General features: G+C 37.1%; 1 protein-coding gene across 1 annotated transcript in view; it reads left to right on the forward strand.

The window, feature by feature from the left end:
• Positions 1–16,041, forward strand: part of LOC107757978 (BEN domain-containing protein 5-like) — a 152,493-nt gene that overhangs the window by 58,000 nt on the left and 78,452 nt on the right. Inside the window, exon 3 of the mRNA XM_016575598.1 lies at positions 11,994–12,210. Coding sequence (XP_016431084.1) covers positions 11,994–12,210 — 217 coding nt within the window. The remainder of the gene's footprint in view (positions 1–11,993; positions 12,211–16,041) is intronic.

Here is a 16,041-nt window from a genome sequence, read left to right on the forward strand (position 1 = left end):
GATGACACACAAGCATATTCAAACAAAAGCCAACATGGATAAGTTGTGTGAAACAATGCAAAATCAACGTTACTCACCTATCAAAAAGAAACAACGCAACCTTGGCGTCCGATTCGAGCCCTTACCGCTCCTTGAGTTTCTCTCCACCACTGGAAAGCTGCTCCAATATTTACGTGGGTCCTACCTCTTGCCTGGTCGTAACCCTTCTTTTTATTGTTTTGTTCCTGAAATATTTTTGTTCCTGATATTTTCCTCTTTTTTTATCTTCCAGTTCTCTCTATCTAAAATCGATTTGCTAATATCCGTCCTGTACACTCAAATTGAGTGCTCTCGTCTCTCTATCATTACAAGACACGCCCCCTTACTGCTGATTGGCTGCAAGTGTGTTTTGGGACATGGTCCGACACTGCAGTCAAAAGCATTTTTCAAAAATTGCTTAGTGCACCTTTAAAGTATAAAATTAGTTGTTTCAGTTTAGCAGACTTTAAGTTGTAGTCCAATAGTACAATTGCAGGGTATGTTTAAATACATAAATATGTAAATGTATTTGTAGTATGCTTAGCAAGTGTATTTCAAATACATTTTAGTATGTTTATTTTCACTTGGTGTTAGAGTTGTTATGTAAAAAAAAAAACATTGCTGAAATCGCACAGTGTATGCCTTGCTTAACTCTGTGTGATTTTTCAGCAGTTTTATTGTCCTCCAAAACCAATTCTCAACAAGCCTCATGATCTGAGGTTCCATTCATGTCCACAGCACAAATGCTTGCACCACTAATGATGACTTCCAAACAGGTTATCCAAATCTGTTATTGTTCAGACAAACGGGTAGTCCCGACCCAAAATCGCACCAAAAGTTGACACATTGATCCGCTCAAGCAAGCTAAATATTTTTCAAGCACCATAAGGATGCAGTGTTTACACTCTTTGGGGAAATTATCCTATGAATAGCTTACTTATTGCATGGGATAGCAAAAGGCATTTCAACATTACCTTCACGTAAACAGCAGAGTAGCTTTTTACTCAAATAAGTAAATGTGTGTAATGGGAATTTTGACGACACCGTCTGTGCCCTCAAAATCTCAGAAGTCTCAGTAGGCCACGGGGTTCTCAGGTGGGGAAAGTCGGCAAAACCACGGAAAAACGACACGTAAACACATACACAGACATTCACACCAGGGCATCTCTTAGACGTCACCCTGTCTGGCTGTTATTACCCTCTTTTCTCTAATGCACACCTGCCTCCACCTCCTACAGTCTGTGTATGGAGGTGTGTACCTGCCCTGTGTGATTTCTGCCCCTGTGCCCCATGAGGGGGCATGGCGCCATGTTGGCTGGTTCATAGGGCTCATCTGCTCTATGATAATTACCCCAGACATCCCTCAGCGCAGCAGGGCAGCTACTTTCCACTGTGGGGTTACACTTATGCAAACACACACACATACACACACAAGCATTATATTACCACTGTTAGCCACTGCTATAGCCTGATCACTATACGCACACCCTCACACACACGCACACCATTACGCCGCTGCTACAGATGGGATGAGCCACCTGGGACATGCAGCCCCGGGTTGGGGTGTTGTGGAGTATTTTACTGATGACGAGTGAGAGAGGGAGATCACATGAGCCTCATTGTGTGCAGGCAGACAGGGTGTGGCCCATGTTTTTTCCCCCCTTTTTATAAGTGTGATGTAAGATGAGTCATTTTGGATTAAAGGGTGGGTCAGTTCTTCGAGGCCCTAAACACACGATCTATGGCCATCTACTGGCCAAGGAAAGAGTTTTCTGTCAGCCAGTGCTTTCTGATGTTCATTCATTCACTTTTGTGAAGTGTAGAGGTTGAGATGTTAGCAAAAGATCTCCGATCCTAAATGTGGAGTTTAAATTTTTTATTGTTTTGGATTAAGTTATGCTCACCAAGGCTGCATTTATTTGATCAAAAATACAGTAAAAACAGTAATATTGCAAAATATTATTACTATTTAAAAAAACTTTAAAATAACATAATCCCTTCAGAAATCAATCTAATATGCTGATTTGGTGCACAAGAAACATTTCAAATATTTTTGTGGAAACCTTGATACATTTTTTAAAGAATGAATAGATAGAAGTTGAATAGAAGGTTCAAAATAATTTTTATTTTTGTGTCTATATGTACAGTATATATCTGGTGTGATTCACTAAATTTGCAGGCATTTACAGCTCAGGTGATTGACTCAAAAAGTTAAATGAGGTAGGAAACACATTTCAAATCACATACTTCTGAACGGTTCTGCACCAGTTGAGCAACTGCCATTGAGATGAATGAGAATGCTAACGGAAAGCTTTCTCCATGTATTATAGACCTCTTTGAATGTAAGTGTTATTAGGTAATAGTAGGGATTTTGGATTCAAGCATTTTTTATTTTTTCAATTTCAGTGCATTTATGTGCCTGCGATTGCATGGTTAGAAGTGCTTCAGGCTCTTGTAGTTGATTCGTAATGAGAATCTGTGCTGTTGACCCTCTGCCTGTTCTCTCTGTATGCGGATTTTGCTTTTTATAGCATCACTATAGATACTATAGGGAAATCTCATCTCTTCCCACACACAGCCAATGACAGGGGCCGCACTAGCCACCTGCACACTGCTGGAGCCATCCGGTAACCAATTATCTGAAGATTACTGTTTTCATGTTTGTTCGAATTTCCTTGCACTTGTTTGTTTGTTTTTCATTTATTTAGTGCCAATTCATTTCCATGCATTTGAATATGGGCCTCGGTTGTTAAATGTCCATAAACCTTAGTGCACACTACAAGACAGACGCTTGTCACCCTTTCATGTTTATAGTCTGCAACAAAAAGCCCCAGATCATAATGTGCGCCATATACACTTGTGAGTCACACAGTTAACAATGTTTCCAAAGTTGTTTGAAATCTTGACTGACCTGCCAGGTGTGCACACTGTCTCAGACAAGCAAGAGAGCAGAAATGAGCAATATGCATAGAAAAGAGACAGATGATATGTATGCCTGAATAATAGGGCAAGATGGTGTAAGATGCTGCCCTTTAAAAACTCTGTGCTTCTACTGCTAAATTGTGACAAATTTAGAGATGAATTTAGCATGTACAAGACAATGCATCATCCAATATATTATTAAATTAAATATATTTTATTTTATTTTATTTTTAAAAAATGGTATTAATGTAAAATACTAAATACTAACTCTATCTATTCTATGTACATTTGTTTATTTTGACAGTTTAGTTGAAGAAATGAATGATAGACAAATCAAATAACAGAATCCCTGAAAGCTAAAGTTCTTGTATTATTAATTTTTTATAGGCCTATATTTAGGGCCCGAGCACCGATGGTGTGAGGACCCTATTGGAATTGCTCCGTTTCTTATTATTAGGGCCCGAGCACCGATGGTGTGAGGACCCTATTGTGTAGTGGCAGTAGACTAATTATACAGATTGAATGATTCCCCAATTTGGCCTATAGGTTATGTTGAATAATTATGTTTTAAATGTTCATCTAATTCATGGAATTCTTAAATAATTATGAATTTAATAATGATTAAATTAAATAATACAAATGCCAGCAACAACTGGGGGCATCTTACCTCAAAGGTCTCACTTTTAATTTTCACTTAATAAAATCTATATTTTTAAGATAATTTAACCTCAGACTGTTCAGATAAATCTTATTTGTTGATGTTCAGATCAGGGTTATTATAGTTAACTAAAACTATAACTAAAACTAAAAAAAGAAATAAAAACATATTTAATTTCAGTCATTTGCCAAGGCAGAAATTCTAATTTTCTTTAAGTTTAGCTTAAAGTACTAAAATAACTAAAACAAGTAAATACAAAATTAATAAAAACTATAGACACATAAAAAAAACTAATAAAAACTGGAAAAAAACAAAGTTTAAAATGAAAATAGAAAATGTAATTAAAAATAAATACAAAAACTTTAATAATATATCAATGATACTAAAATAACACTGGTTCAGTAATCCTGAGGGTCATTTTCTCCATCTTATCCTATATCCTTTAAAGTAATTTTCAATGCAAAAATGACCACACACACTTGCTCCAAGTTATTTGTTGACTTGACATGTTGTCTGGAATCAACTTTTGTATTGCTTTTTGAATGAGTTTGCATGAGATCAAACAGCCAGGAATGAGATGATCTCATAATCGACATAGTCTATGATTAGTTGTGTAAAGCGTGTACCATAATGCCAGCAACACGACAGTAAGTGGAACTGTGAGTGTCTAAAAGGGCCTGTCCTTTATGTCAGGATGTGTTTGTACTGACCAGCGCAGCATTAATGTGCCCTATGCAGAGCTGCCGTATTGATTAACCACTTACCGTTTAGCCTTTATAGCTCCTATAGCCTTTGGTGCAATTTTCTGTATTTTGTTCAATAGTAATGAGTGCCAAATCTCTCCAGCGCCCCTATACACAGGCCGCTTAATCTCACAGCTAAGCTGAACACCGACACACCCGGGATATCTGCATCCTTGCTCCGTTTAGTTTTTAAGACAGGCCAACGTGTGGTAGTGCATCTGAATGTGCCGTTTCAATGTTCTAGTATTATCTGCCCAATATCACCCCAGAGGTGCCCGGATGCTCTTTTTGGCGGGCAGCAGTCGTAAAGAGCGCTAGGTTGGAATATATTAGCCTGAGAGTTTGTCTCTTTCTCTCTCTCAGGGGTGTACGTTTATGATCTGAGCTGTAATGAGTGGATGATTTACGAGCTGTGAAGGCAGTATGATGGCCAGGGCTCTTAGCACTAATATTACACATGTCCCCCTGCGCTTGTGAAGAGCACTGCATCTCAGACTCCAACACACGTGTGTCTGTGTGTGCGCGTGTGTCAGTGTGCTTAGTGCATGCACTTGGCATGTTCAACCATAATACCACTCAATAGACAAGCTCATGCTATTCTGCAGAATTCATAAACACTTGAGCTCAAATGCAGCTATGCATTTCAATCTAGTGAGGGTAATAGATCACGATAGACTCCAATTTAATCTGTCACTGCTTATTAAAGACAATAAACCCCTATAGGCTCACTTAGCATCAGTAAAATAAAACGCTGTACTGTAATCAATATAAGCCGTAATTCATTTTTGTGCCGGTGCCTTTTTTGAGTAAAACTAATGTTAAAATTCTAATAAAAAATAAAAAAATAGTGTAGGATTTCCTTTGAAACAATTTGTCACTCAGGAATAAGCTCGTAAACTTCACAATGAAACAGCAAGTCACACATTGAATTAAACATGAAATTTTGAATTAGAAAGACTGTAATAGTGTTTTCTTGTAAAACGTACTCCAATAATCTTTGTTTTATTTAAAACTTAAAAAATATATATTTTTGACAGTATAGGTTTGTAAATCTAGTTTGTCAATAATGTTTGAAATCTAGTGCCAGTTAAACAATTTTTGAAATGACATCGGAATATCTAATCAAATAACCATTTTACGTGATTCCTCTTGCAGTGCAAGAGATTGTGGGCAATATTAGACCACAGAATTGCTACTGAAAATGTTACATTCATTGATCTTGTACATCCATTTTTTATGTGTTTTATAATCTTCATTGTTATTGCAAATTCTGCTAATTTGTGGCCAAGATATCTGGTTAATAGAAAAAGATGACTTGCATCAGTAAAACTGTATTGGAAAGTACAAACCAATCAGTAATGTTTTGCATCAAATGCCAGTTTTTTTTTGTTTTTTTTTAGCAAACATGCTTTTAAGAATTAGTTAGTTAGTTACATTACAACGGTATAACTGTATATATATATATATTTTTTTTAAATATAAGAAAGAAAATCAAATATAAAAAATACATTGATAAAATTACAACTGATCAATTCTGGGCAGATGATAATCCAGAATATCTTGGAGACCTGTAGGTGGGATCTTTTGAACTAGGACAATAAACAACTCAACAGAACACCCTAGAGACCACCCAGAATGTCCTAGCAACTGCACAGCAACACCCTGGCAACCACCAACATGACTTGTATCTGCTATCTATGATTAACCAACACAAAATACAGTGTCTATTTTCCTTCCTAAATTGGCTAATTTGGTCCCTGGTTCCTAGATTCATTCCCCTATCTCTGATCCTCCACATGCATTCAACGCTCTTCACCATTTAGAGAATCACACAGTGAATTCACACGCCAAAAACCCCTCATTTCAAACATACCATCGCACATGGACAGCTCCACCACAAAGCAAGTGAGGTTGCTTAGTAACTGTGCCATCCAGTGCTATTCTCCAGTCTGATTCATGTCCCAAATGATAGATCCAATCACAGGAGGGCCACTCCACTCTCTCTACTTCTCACATTACGGCGGAAAAATCAAGAGAAAAGAAACGGTATCAAATGTAAAACAATAAATGCATTAGAAGAGGGATCGCTTGTTTGAGCAATAATTACACAATATGGACCTACGTCCAAAGTCAAAAGAGCCTGCACAGATCTGAGAGTATCATTTTCATGATGAAATGTAATATCCGTATGTGTAATAGATCCCCTTTTTTTCTTCAGCTGTTTTTGTCAGGAGAATGAGAGAAGAATCGTGGGACTTGACAGCTTCCTGCTCCTATTTGAAACCATTTAACCTTCACAACATTAAGCAGATGACAACCAGTGCTCTTAGAAGAATAGGAGAGGGCGACAAATGGAGAAAGAGAAAGAGACGGAAAGAGTCAGAGAGACAGGAGCCACTGCGATGACCTCTATGCTTGATTGATTTGAGAATATAGACAAGATATCCCGCTCCGTATGAAAGCTAGCAATTTTCTCCCTCGTCTAGTTCCCTTCAGAGGGAAGCCGACAGCCGCGGCGGCATCAAAAGCCCCGTCGTGTTCCTGCTAACAGAGTTGAAAAGTGCCGCGATGGAGAATGACACCTCGATACGGGCCGGGCCGTTTAGCTAACAGCACACGCGCACACACACACATGAAAATAGAGATACAAGCGCTATTCAGCGATAGCCCTGTCCGCTCGAGTTGAAGAAACTTTGGGTTTCTTTACTCTTTCTTTAACAAGTTATGAAAACTCTTTCATTTTTAAAGTCCATGACCTTGAGCTTCAGGCGCTGACCTTTTCTCTATATGGAAAGAGAGCCGAAGAGCAACAGCTGACTGTGTGTGTTTTCCTCGGGGTGGGGAGTGTGTATAAAAGGCTGAGGCGTTCGGCGGGCAGCTGAATTGTTAAACTGTGTGTGTGTGGGTTATTGTCCGTCGGCCTGTTTCTTTTTTCCCCCTCAGACACATAGCGAGATAAATGTGTTTTGGAACGGGGGGCATTGTACCACATCCACCAGCATAGGGAGGCATGGGCACTATCATTTAGATAAAACAAATTACCAACAGCCACAACGAGAGAGAGAGAGAGAGAATGATAGAGGGGAGAACATACATTGCAGCAAAGATAGAAAAACGGCCAGCAGGTTTGAGATTCACCAGGCTCTCTCTCTCTCTATCACACAGAGGGGCAACACACAAAGCTATTTTCTCTGGCCAATAGCGGCACAGCGGCGCAGGGGAAAGGCAAGCAGTAAATTCCCGCTGGGTAATTAAAATCAATAGCCACGACTCGCTCAGTAGCCAACAAGGTCAAATGCTGGAGAGGAACCGGGATAATGCCCAAACAGATAAATAAAAAAATAAAGTGAGGTGTCACGCTGTTTCATTAACCCTGCATGGGGAGAGGTGTGCGAGCGTGTGTGTGTGTGCGGGCTAATGTCTGCTTGGCAGGGTAGTCAGGGTGCACGGCAAAAAGCTGCGGGTCCTGAACTTAACCCCACTCAAACGCAGGCCAAATACTGCAGCGAGCACAGCTGACCCTGAGCATGAGAGTGAGTCTGTACATATACTGTGTACATATACTGTACACACATGCATACTGCATATAAACAAATATATCTGTATGTATATAAATGAAATATATTTAAAATGAGGAAATATGTACATTCAAAATGTATTTGGAAATGTCTTATGCTCATCAAGGTTACATTTATTTTATCAAAACTAACAGTAATTTTGTGAAATATTATTACAGTAATAACTATGAAAAATATTTTTTTGTTTGTTTTTTTGAGGAAACTGATTTAATTTTTCAGGGTTCTTTGATGAATAGAGTTTAAAACAGCATTCATTTAATATAGAAATATTTTTGTAACATTATAAACATCTTGATGAGGATCTTCCACCTAACATCCTTGCAGAATAAAAGTATTAATTTCTACTTCTTTTTATTTTATATTATATTATATTTTTCATTGCAAATCATATCAACTTTTGAATGAATGAATTTCAGAATGTTTTAGTAAACTTTTGAACAGTAGTGTACCATATCTCATGGTATTTATTAAATGCTTTTATTAAAAAAAAAAATAGATTTTCAAAATTACAGTTGAAAATAATAGGAATAGTGACAGTGGAATGCATTATGGTGATTAGAATAAGGGGTTTAAAATATGCCTAATTGCCTAAAAAATAATAATAATAATCATGAAAAATATTTTAATGGTCCTAAATGTAGGCCTTGTTTTGTTTGTGCACAAAATGTATTTATTTATTTTCATTTTGGGAATCCAGGCAGCTTTTGTGAGATTTAAATATAAACTTAGGTTTAGCTGTGTCTGTTCAAATGAATAAAGTATATCTAATCATTGTTTTAAAAAATTTATAATGGTTTCAGTTTGTGTTTTTGAGGTTAACATTGTGTCTGTGAGGTGGATGGGTGTGTGTTCAGATGTAAGTAACAGACAGTGAAGGGTCATTAGTTTGTTTGTGATGTAGTACATTTGTCGGCAAGCCTGACATGCATTAGAGATCATTTAATATATTAGTGAGTGTGTGTTAGCAGTAGAATGTAGTTTGGACTAAACAGGCACCTGTCCTGTGTGTTAACATTCTTTTGAGACCCGTAGAGATGGCAGTGTCGTAGAAGTCCCCCAGAGGATTTCTCAGCTTGATCGTTCATTTGCTGTCTTTTCCTCCACAGAGAAAAGCTAATTCACTTTCATTTTGGCTCAGCGGTTCACTTTGTTCAGGTAGCAGAGGAGTCTGGGAATGAGTGTGTGTGCATTCTGTAGTGTGTGTATGGATGATGCTCTGTTATGTTGGCATACACTGTGTGTGGCTGTTTCATATCTGCATAGTTCTACATACAGAAGCTTTATTTCTCACGGGGTTCCTAATGAACATCAGGGTGGAGCATGCTCTTTTAAACGGCCAATCACAATGCTGCACCCGAGGGGCTTGCTATTACAGGAAACAAGCTAAGCAATGCATATGTTGTATGTAGGTTGCTGTCAATTTTAGAATGTTTTAGTAGTTTTAGCTTGATGTGATCACTTTTTTACATTTATTTAAATATTAAAATAGCGACAGATTAGTGCAGAATCAGAAATATTTCTTAGTCATTTTACATCATAACTTTTCTTAATATTAAAATATTTGAAACCCTAAAACTTAATTAGTACACAATCAGAAATATTTCTTATTTATTTTCCACCATAACGTTTCTTAATATTAAAATGTTATTAATTATCAGATTTAAATTGGATTTTTGAGTCTCATATTTTTTCAATTTAGTCTCAGGCTTTTGCATTTTTCTAATAAAATGCAACATTTTGTTTTATTTTACTATATTATATTTTGCATTGCAAATCATAATATTAGTTTATGAATTAATTAATTCCATAATGTTTTAGTAGTTTTAGCTTGATGCTAATATTAAAACAATGACACAGAATCAGAAATGTTTTATTGTACATCATCTTTTCGTGATTTTAAAATGTTTGAAATTCTAAAACTTATTTCCAGGTTTAAATTGGATTTTGAATCTCATGTTTTGAATATAGTCTCAGGCTTTTGGATCCAACTGGTCTGTGTGTTTGTATGCATTTATGCGTATGGGTCACTGAAGATAAGGGAACAGGTGTGTGTTTATAACTTTTCAAGTGTTCAAACAAGTCACTAACCCAGTTCCATCAGTGTACAGTGTGTATGTGAGTTATTTAGTAGAAAAGAATGAGATGGAAGGACTGGAGGCTGATTTTACAGAGCTGTTTCCTCTCTCTTATCGGTATGGCCGTGTGGAAGCTTCTGTGCTGTTCACATAGATAGCATCTCCATCTGATCTCTCTCTCTCTCATCCCTGTCCCACAGTCAACCCATCCCAGCTCTGATCTTTCCTCTCTTTCTCATCTTCTCACTATCTCCCTCCCCTTGTTATTCCCTCCATTGCCTTCCATTGCATGTTCTTTGCCTGTCCTTCACTGCTATTTGCTCTCTCTCTCTCTCTCTTTCTGCAGATGTGCAGATTTACCTTCAGCAGCGCCACATAAAACTGATTAACAGCACAGTATATCATTTTATATGCAAATAACATTGCTTTAATTTCTCTGGCTGCTCATTTTGCACTGCAGAAATTTTCATTGTTTACAGTTTGCTGGTACTGTTTGCCTTCGTAAATAGATTTTTAAAGGGAGAGGCATTGGATGAGAGAGAGAGAGAGAGAGCTGACTGAACAACAGTACTGTGAGTGACTATAGGGGATGTAGAGGATTGATTGGCCTGCAAGTTTCCATACTTTTTATTTATTTATTTATTTTTTTATACCATTTTCTTCATTTCCTATAGTCTTCTCTTCTCACAGCATATTAGAATGATTTCTTAAGGATCATGTGACACTTTATACTGATGGAAATTCAGCTTTGCATCACAGAAATAAATTATATTTTAAAGTATATTAAAATATAAACCATTATTTTATATTGTAATAACATTTTTGCAAGATTACTGTTTTTTTTTTCCAGTATTTTTGATTAAATAAATGCAGCCTTGATAAGCATAAGAGACTTCTTTAAAAAACGTCTTACTGATCCCAAACTTTTGAGCGGTAGTGTGTATATATATATGGAAATTTAATCATTACAATTAATAGGCCAAACTTACAATGTTTTTATTAAATTTTGATCATGTTAAATACAGTTTCCGTCGTATTAAAAACATTTCATGACTAAAAAGACAGGTAGTTGGGTCAGCCTCCGCCTATGGAGTTTTATACGCCTATAAAAAGTTTTCAAAAGCATCCCCCCTCTGTTTTTTTCACAAATCGCACCCTGTATGTATATATATATATATATATAGCTCAAAAAGGCAGCATTCCAAGGCAGGAAGGCAGGAAGGCATCAAGGCACGTCCGAAATAATTTTGTTGTCAATTCATTTCATTTCATTTCATTAAATCTTCTTTTCTCACTTCTTCTCTTATTTATTTTTATTCACTTTTCATCTCATTTAATCTTGTATTCCTTTCATATTCCTTTCCTTTTCTATTATTTTGGATTTTTTTTATTTTATTTTTATTTTATTTATACCATTTTCTTAATTTAATCTAACTTCATCTAGTCTTCTCTTCTCGCTTTTTCCCTTTTCTTTTTTTTGTTTTATTCTCATGCCATTTCATCTTATATCCTCTCTTTTTTTTGTCACATATTTGGAACTTTTTATTTTATTATTTTTAATTATATCTTAAGTAAATAGTCTGGTCAGACAGCAGCTGTCTGTCACACCAAAAAAGAATCTTATTTTACTACCATTTACAACATGAAATATCATTGAAACACATTAAACTTCAGTCGTGTAAGATGTTTCCCGGTTGAAAGAACATCAGGCAGGAAATAATGTAGGTTGTGATTTTATTTTATCAATCAGGACTTGATTGAATTGCGAATGTCATGATACGGCTGATTAATCATAATATTTTCCTCAACTATGCAGCCTTAGTTACATCAGCTGAAAAGTATCATTACGGAGAATGTTTTCACATTATAATTTTTAAATATTATGAACAAAGACATTTTATATTTCTTCAGAACATCACATTAACCCATTAATGTTCATTGAGAAAGCAAACAAGGCGCATGTTAGGGTTATCATGTTGTCTTTCTTTCTTTGTCACAGGCAAAGACTACCAGCCAAGAATGTGTATTACTACCGTTGCCCCGACCATCGGAGGAACTACGTGATGTCTTTCGCCTTCTGTTTTGACCGCGAGGATGACGTTTATCAGTTTGCGTACTGCTACCCCTACACCTACTCCCGTCTGCAGCATTATCTGGCCAGTCTGGAGCGCAGAAATCTCGATTACCTGCTGCGAGAGCAGCTGGGCCTCAGTGTGGTTAGTCATTGCATGTTTGCTCACTGCGTTGCCGCACGTCTTTGTTGCGTTTCAGGTGTTTCTGTCACTTTCTATTATGTAAGCATCTTCCTGTATCTGCTGTGCACTGCACACTCATTTTCTTTAAGGGGGCGGACACATGTAAGTGTCTTTGAGGATGAATGACTGTGTGTGTGTGTGTGTGTGCGCGCGCGCGCGCGTGCGTGCATGATCTGCACAGGTACTGGATCATTCACAGTGCCTACAGTCCCGTCTCGCTCTTATCAAATAATTGTAGAGGAAAACTCATTAGGAATGCTCAAGAGATTAAAGCCCTCTTTTAGGGCCTTCATCACTTTCACGTTCGTCAAGGAGAGCCAGGCACGGGAAGCCACTGATGAAAGGACATTTATTGATAAGAAATATGGTGTCAATGGAAAAAAAGAAATCAGTTTCACATGAAATGGAATTTGAAAGGGCAAATATATCAGGGGGAAAATAAATGGCAAAACTATATGTTAAAGCGATGCAAGAACAGAAATACAGACTTAAGGGTGAATCTGGTGCTCTTATTGATACAGCCTGAGAAGAATTCACTCAGACTGCATAAAACAAGATCAGATCTTTGTTAAGTCTTTAATGTTCACCAAGGCTGCATTTATTTGATCAAAAAATACAGTAAAACAGCAATACTGTGAAATACTATTACATTTTTAAATAACTGTTTTCTATTTTAATATATTTTAAAATGGAATTTATTCTTGAGATGCCAAAGCTACATTTTCAACAGCCGTTACTCCAGTCTTCAGTGTCACAGGATCCTTCAGAAGTCATTCCTAATATGCTGATGTGATGCTCAAGAAACTTTTCTTATTATTATCAGTGTTGAAATACAGTTGTGCTGCTTAATATATATTTTTAACTTGATACATTGTTTTCATGATTCTTTGCTGAAAAGAACAGCCTTTTTTCATATAAATCTTGTGTGACATTATACATGTCTTTGCTGTCACCTTTGATCAATTTAACTCTTCCTTGCTGAATAAAATTCATTTATACACCCCCCCCCAATCTTTCAGCTAAACTTTTGAACAGTATATATGTAAACCTAAAAATACTAAATGAAAATTAGAAATGTTTTCTTAGCAAATAACTGAAATAAAATAAGTTTAGTGCTAAAATTACTTAAACTAAATTTGAGTTTTAGCTCAAAAATTTAAAGCTAAATATAAATATTAAAAAACATGACTGACAAAACCACATAGCAAAATTACAAACAAACTGAAAGTGAAACTCAAATTGAAAATATAAAAATAAAAGCTAATTCAAAATATTATTAAATAATATAATAATACTGAAATAACACAGGTAGAGGTCCTGAGTTTTGGTAAAGACAAAAAAAAAAATCCCTCGTATACTGCAAGGAAAAGCATACATTTTTAAGTGTCTGAATATTTTGGCAGGGGCCACTAGGCCTCCCTTGCCATTTCATTAGCATGTACAATCAGCCTTTTTTATAATTCATGTAGAAGATATAATGTCAGAAATAAAGCAAGAATGAAAGGATAGATACTGAATGTTGGAGAAAAAAGTGAGGGAGGGTCATTGAGATAGAACAAGAGAAAGTGAGAGCGAATGTATTTGCATGCACAGGCATAAGGACATTTTATGGCCTTATTTGTCTTTTTATGTCCTCTGTTCTTGGGTATGTGGCAGTACAACACTCTTAATGACCTGCAGAGATGGAGGAGAGAGGGAGGGAACAAAGAAAAAGAGCAGGATGAGGCTACAACAGCTTGGACTGCAGTAGTAAAACACTCTCTGGTGTAACACACAGACGTGATGTACTTAAACAGAGGATCTGTGAGGAGGAAGTCCATGTGCACACACACACACCCACACACGTGCTATAGGTAAAGCACCAGAGAACAAGCCTGGATTCAGTGTAATACTGGGATTACTTCTCTCATATCTTTCACTTTCAATGAGGCAAGTAAATGCGAAGAGCATTCCACAAAAAGACTCGTCTAGTACATCTCAATTACCTCTTTTGCTCTGTTAATGCTTCGCCTTTCAGGGTCAAACACGTTTCTTTTTTAGAAGTCTGCTGGCTGGTGAGGTACAACTGTTTTACATTCACATTTGTAATACAACAACCAATCAGATTCCTCTCTATCCAGAGGTCTATGAAGATTAATCCAATCGAGCGTCGCCACAAATCGGTGTCCAAACACCCCAAATATGCTCATAAGGACTATTTTCACGACTTTAAAATGCAGACTCGCAACAACTGTCATGTTCAACAGCAATCGTCACATCTGTTTATTGTATCTTTAGTCATCAAAGTCCTCTAACAGCGTTATAAAGACAGAGAAGCATAGCGGGTTTTGACAGTCGCTTTGATGGATGATTATGCGTAGAAGCTTCTTCTATAGTCAGCTCGTCTGTTCGCCGCTGCCCATTTCGAACATCGAGTTCGCATCAGCAAATGGAGAATGAAGTTGTTTTGAAGGCTGCGCATCCAGATCCATTATCCATATCCGAGTGTGAAATGCTCGAGCCATCTGAATATTTAAAAGAGATCAAACTCAGATCTGCATTTATATGGATGTGAATTATTTAGACAGTGCAGTGTAACATACAGATCTTGTATAGCACAAGCAGCATGATCTTTGTAGATTAAAATAAGTGTATTGGATTAAATATTTAAGCATATATAACTGTTTATTTTTGCATAAAAGCGGAAGGCCTCAGGGTCTTTGTTGATGCTCAGTTATCGTGACTCAGATGACCTGCCTGTCTAGACAGAGCTCCCCTGTTTCATCCTCTCCTTTCATGCATCCTTCAGTCGTTTTCTGTTGGCAAAGAGCCTGTCAATCTCAACAGAGGCCCGTCATGTGACTCGAGCCCTGCTTTCTCACACAGGTGCCTGTTTGTGTTGAATTCTGAGTGCCTGCTCCTTTAAAGATGTGGAGCCGGAGAAGGAGACAGAGCAACAGTTGTGGATCTGACAGGCTTGCAAGAGCACTTACTGCAACAAAGAGCAGAGACAAAGACAAGCAGACAGACAGAATCCAGCCTGAGGGCCTGACCGGCACTCTCTGCTTCACTTCACGTCTCTCTCTGTCTCTCCGTATAGCAATTTGCAACTATATATTCAGGTTTACATTCATATAGTCAGACTTATAAAAATATAGATTTTTTTTTTATTATGATTTCCTCGTTTTGCTATATTGAAATTGAAATGCTGTATTGTAATTTAATACGTTCCATTTTTTTTTACTTGAAATATTGTAGCTTTAAAGGGGTCATCGGATGCCCATTTTCCACAAGTTGATATGATTCTTTAGAGTCTTAATGAAAAGTCTGTAACATAGTTTGGTTAAAATTTCTCAATGGTAGTGTAAAAACACCTTTTTTACCCTGTCAAAAACAGCTCTTTTCAGAGCAAGCCGTTTTTTATAGCATTTTCCTTTAAATGCAAATGAGCTCTGCTGACCCCGCCCCTCTCTTCCGAGCCGCTCTCTGAGGGACTGTTTACTTTAGCCGCATTCATCGTGAAACTTGCCAATTAGCATATTATTAGGAAAGGCAATTTGCAAAGATTCATTAAAAAATCTTACATTCACTTCTTCTGGAGGTGAAGCTAGATCACGAATGATTCGCGTGAACAAACGCATTTAGGTAGATCGGGGGCGCATTCCCTTCAGAAACAACGTAATCCACTGCGTCTTCAGCGGCTCAGATGTCGGGAGTAAACGACGACTGCTATGTTCATTATTACATCCAACAACAGAACACCTCAATCGCTTAGGAGCCATTCTTGTCTACATCTGCTCCAGCGGTGAAACA

Source organism: Sinocyclocheilus rhinocerous, unplaced genomic scaffold (assembly GCF_001515625.1).
Source record: "Sinocyclocheilus rhinocerous isolate Xijiao unplaced genomic scaffold, SAMN03320098_v1.1 scaffold1314, whole genome shotgun sequence".
Classification (NCBI taxonomy): Eukaryota; Metazoa; Chordata; class Actinopteri; order Cypriniformes; family Cyprinidae; genus Sinocyclocheilus; species Sinocyclocheilus rhinocerous.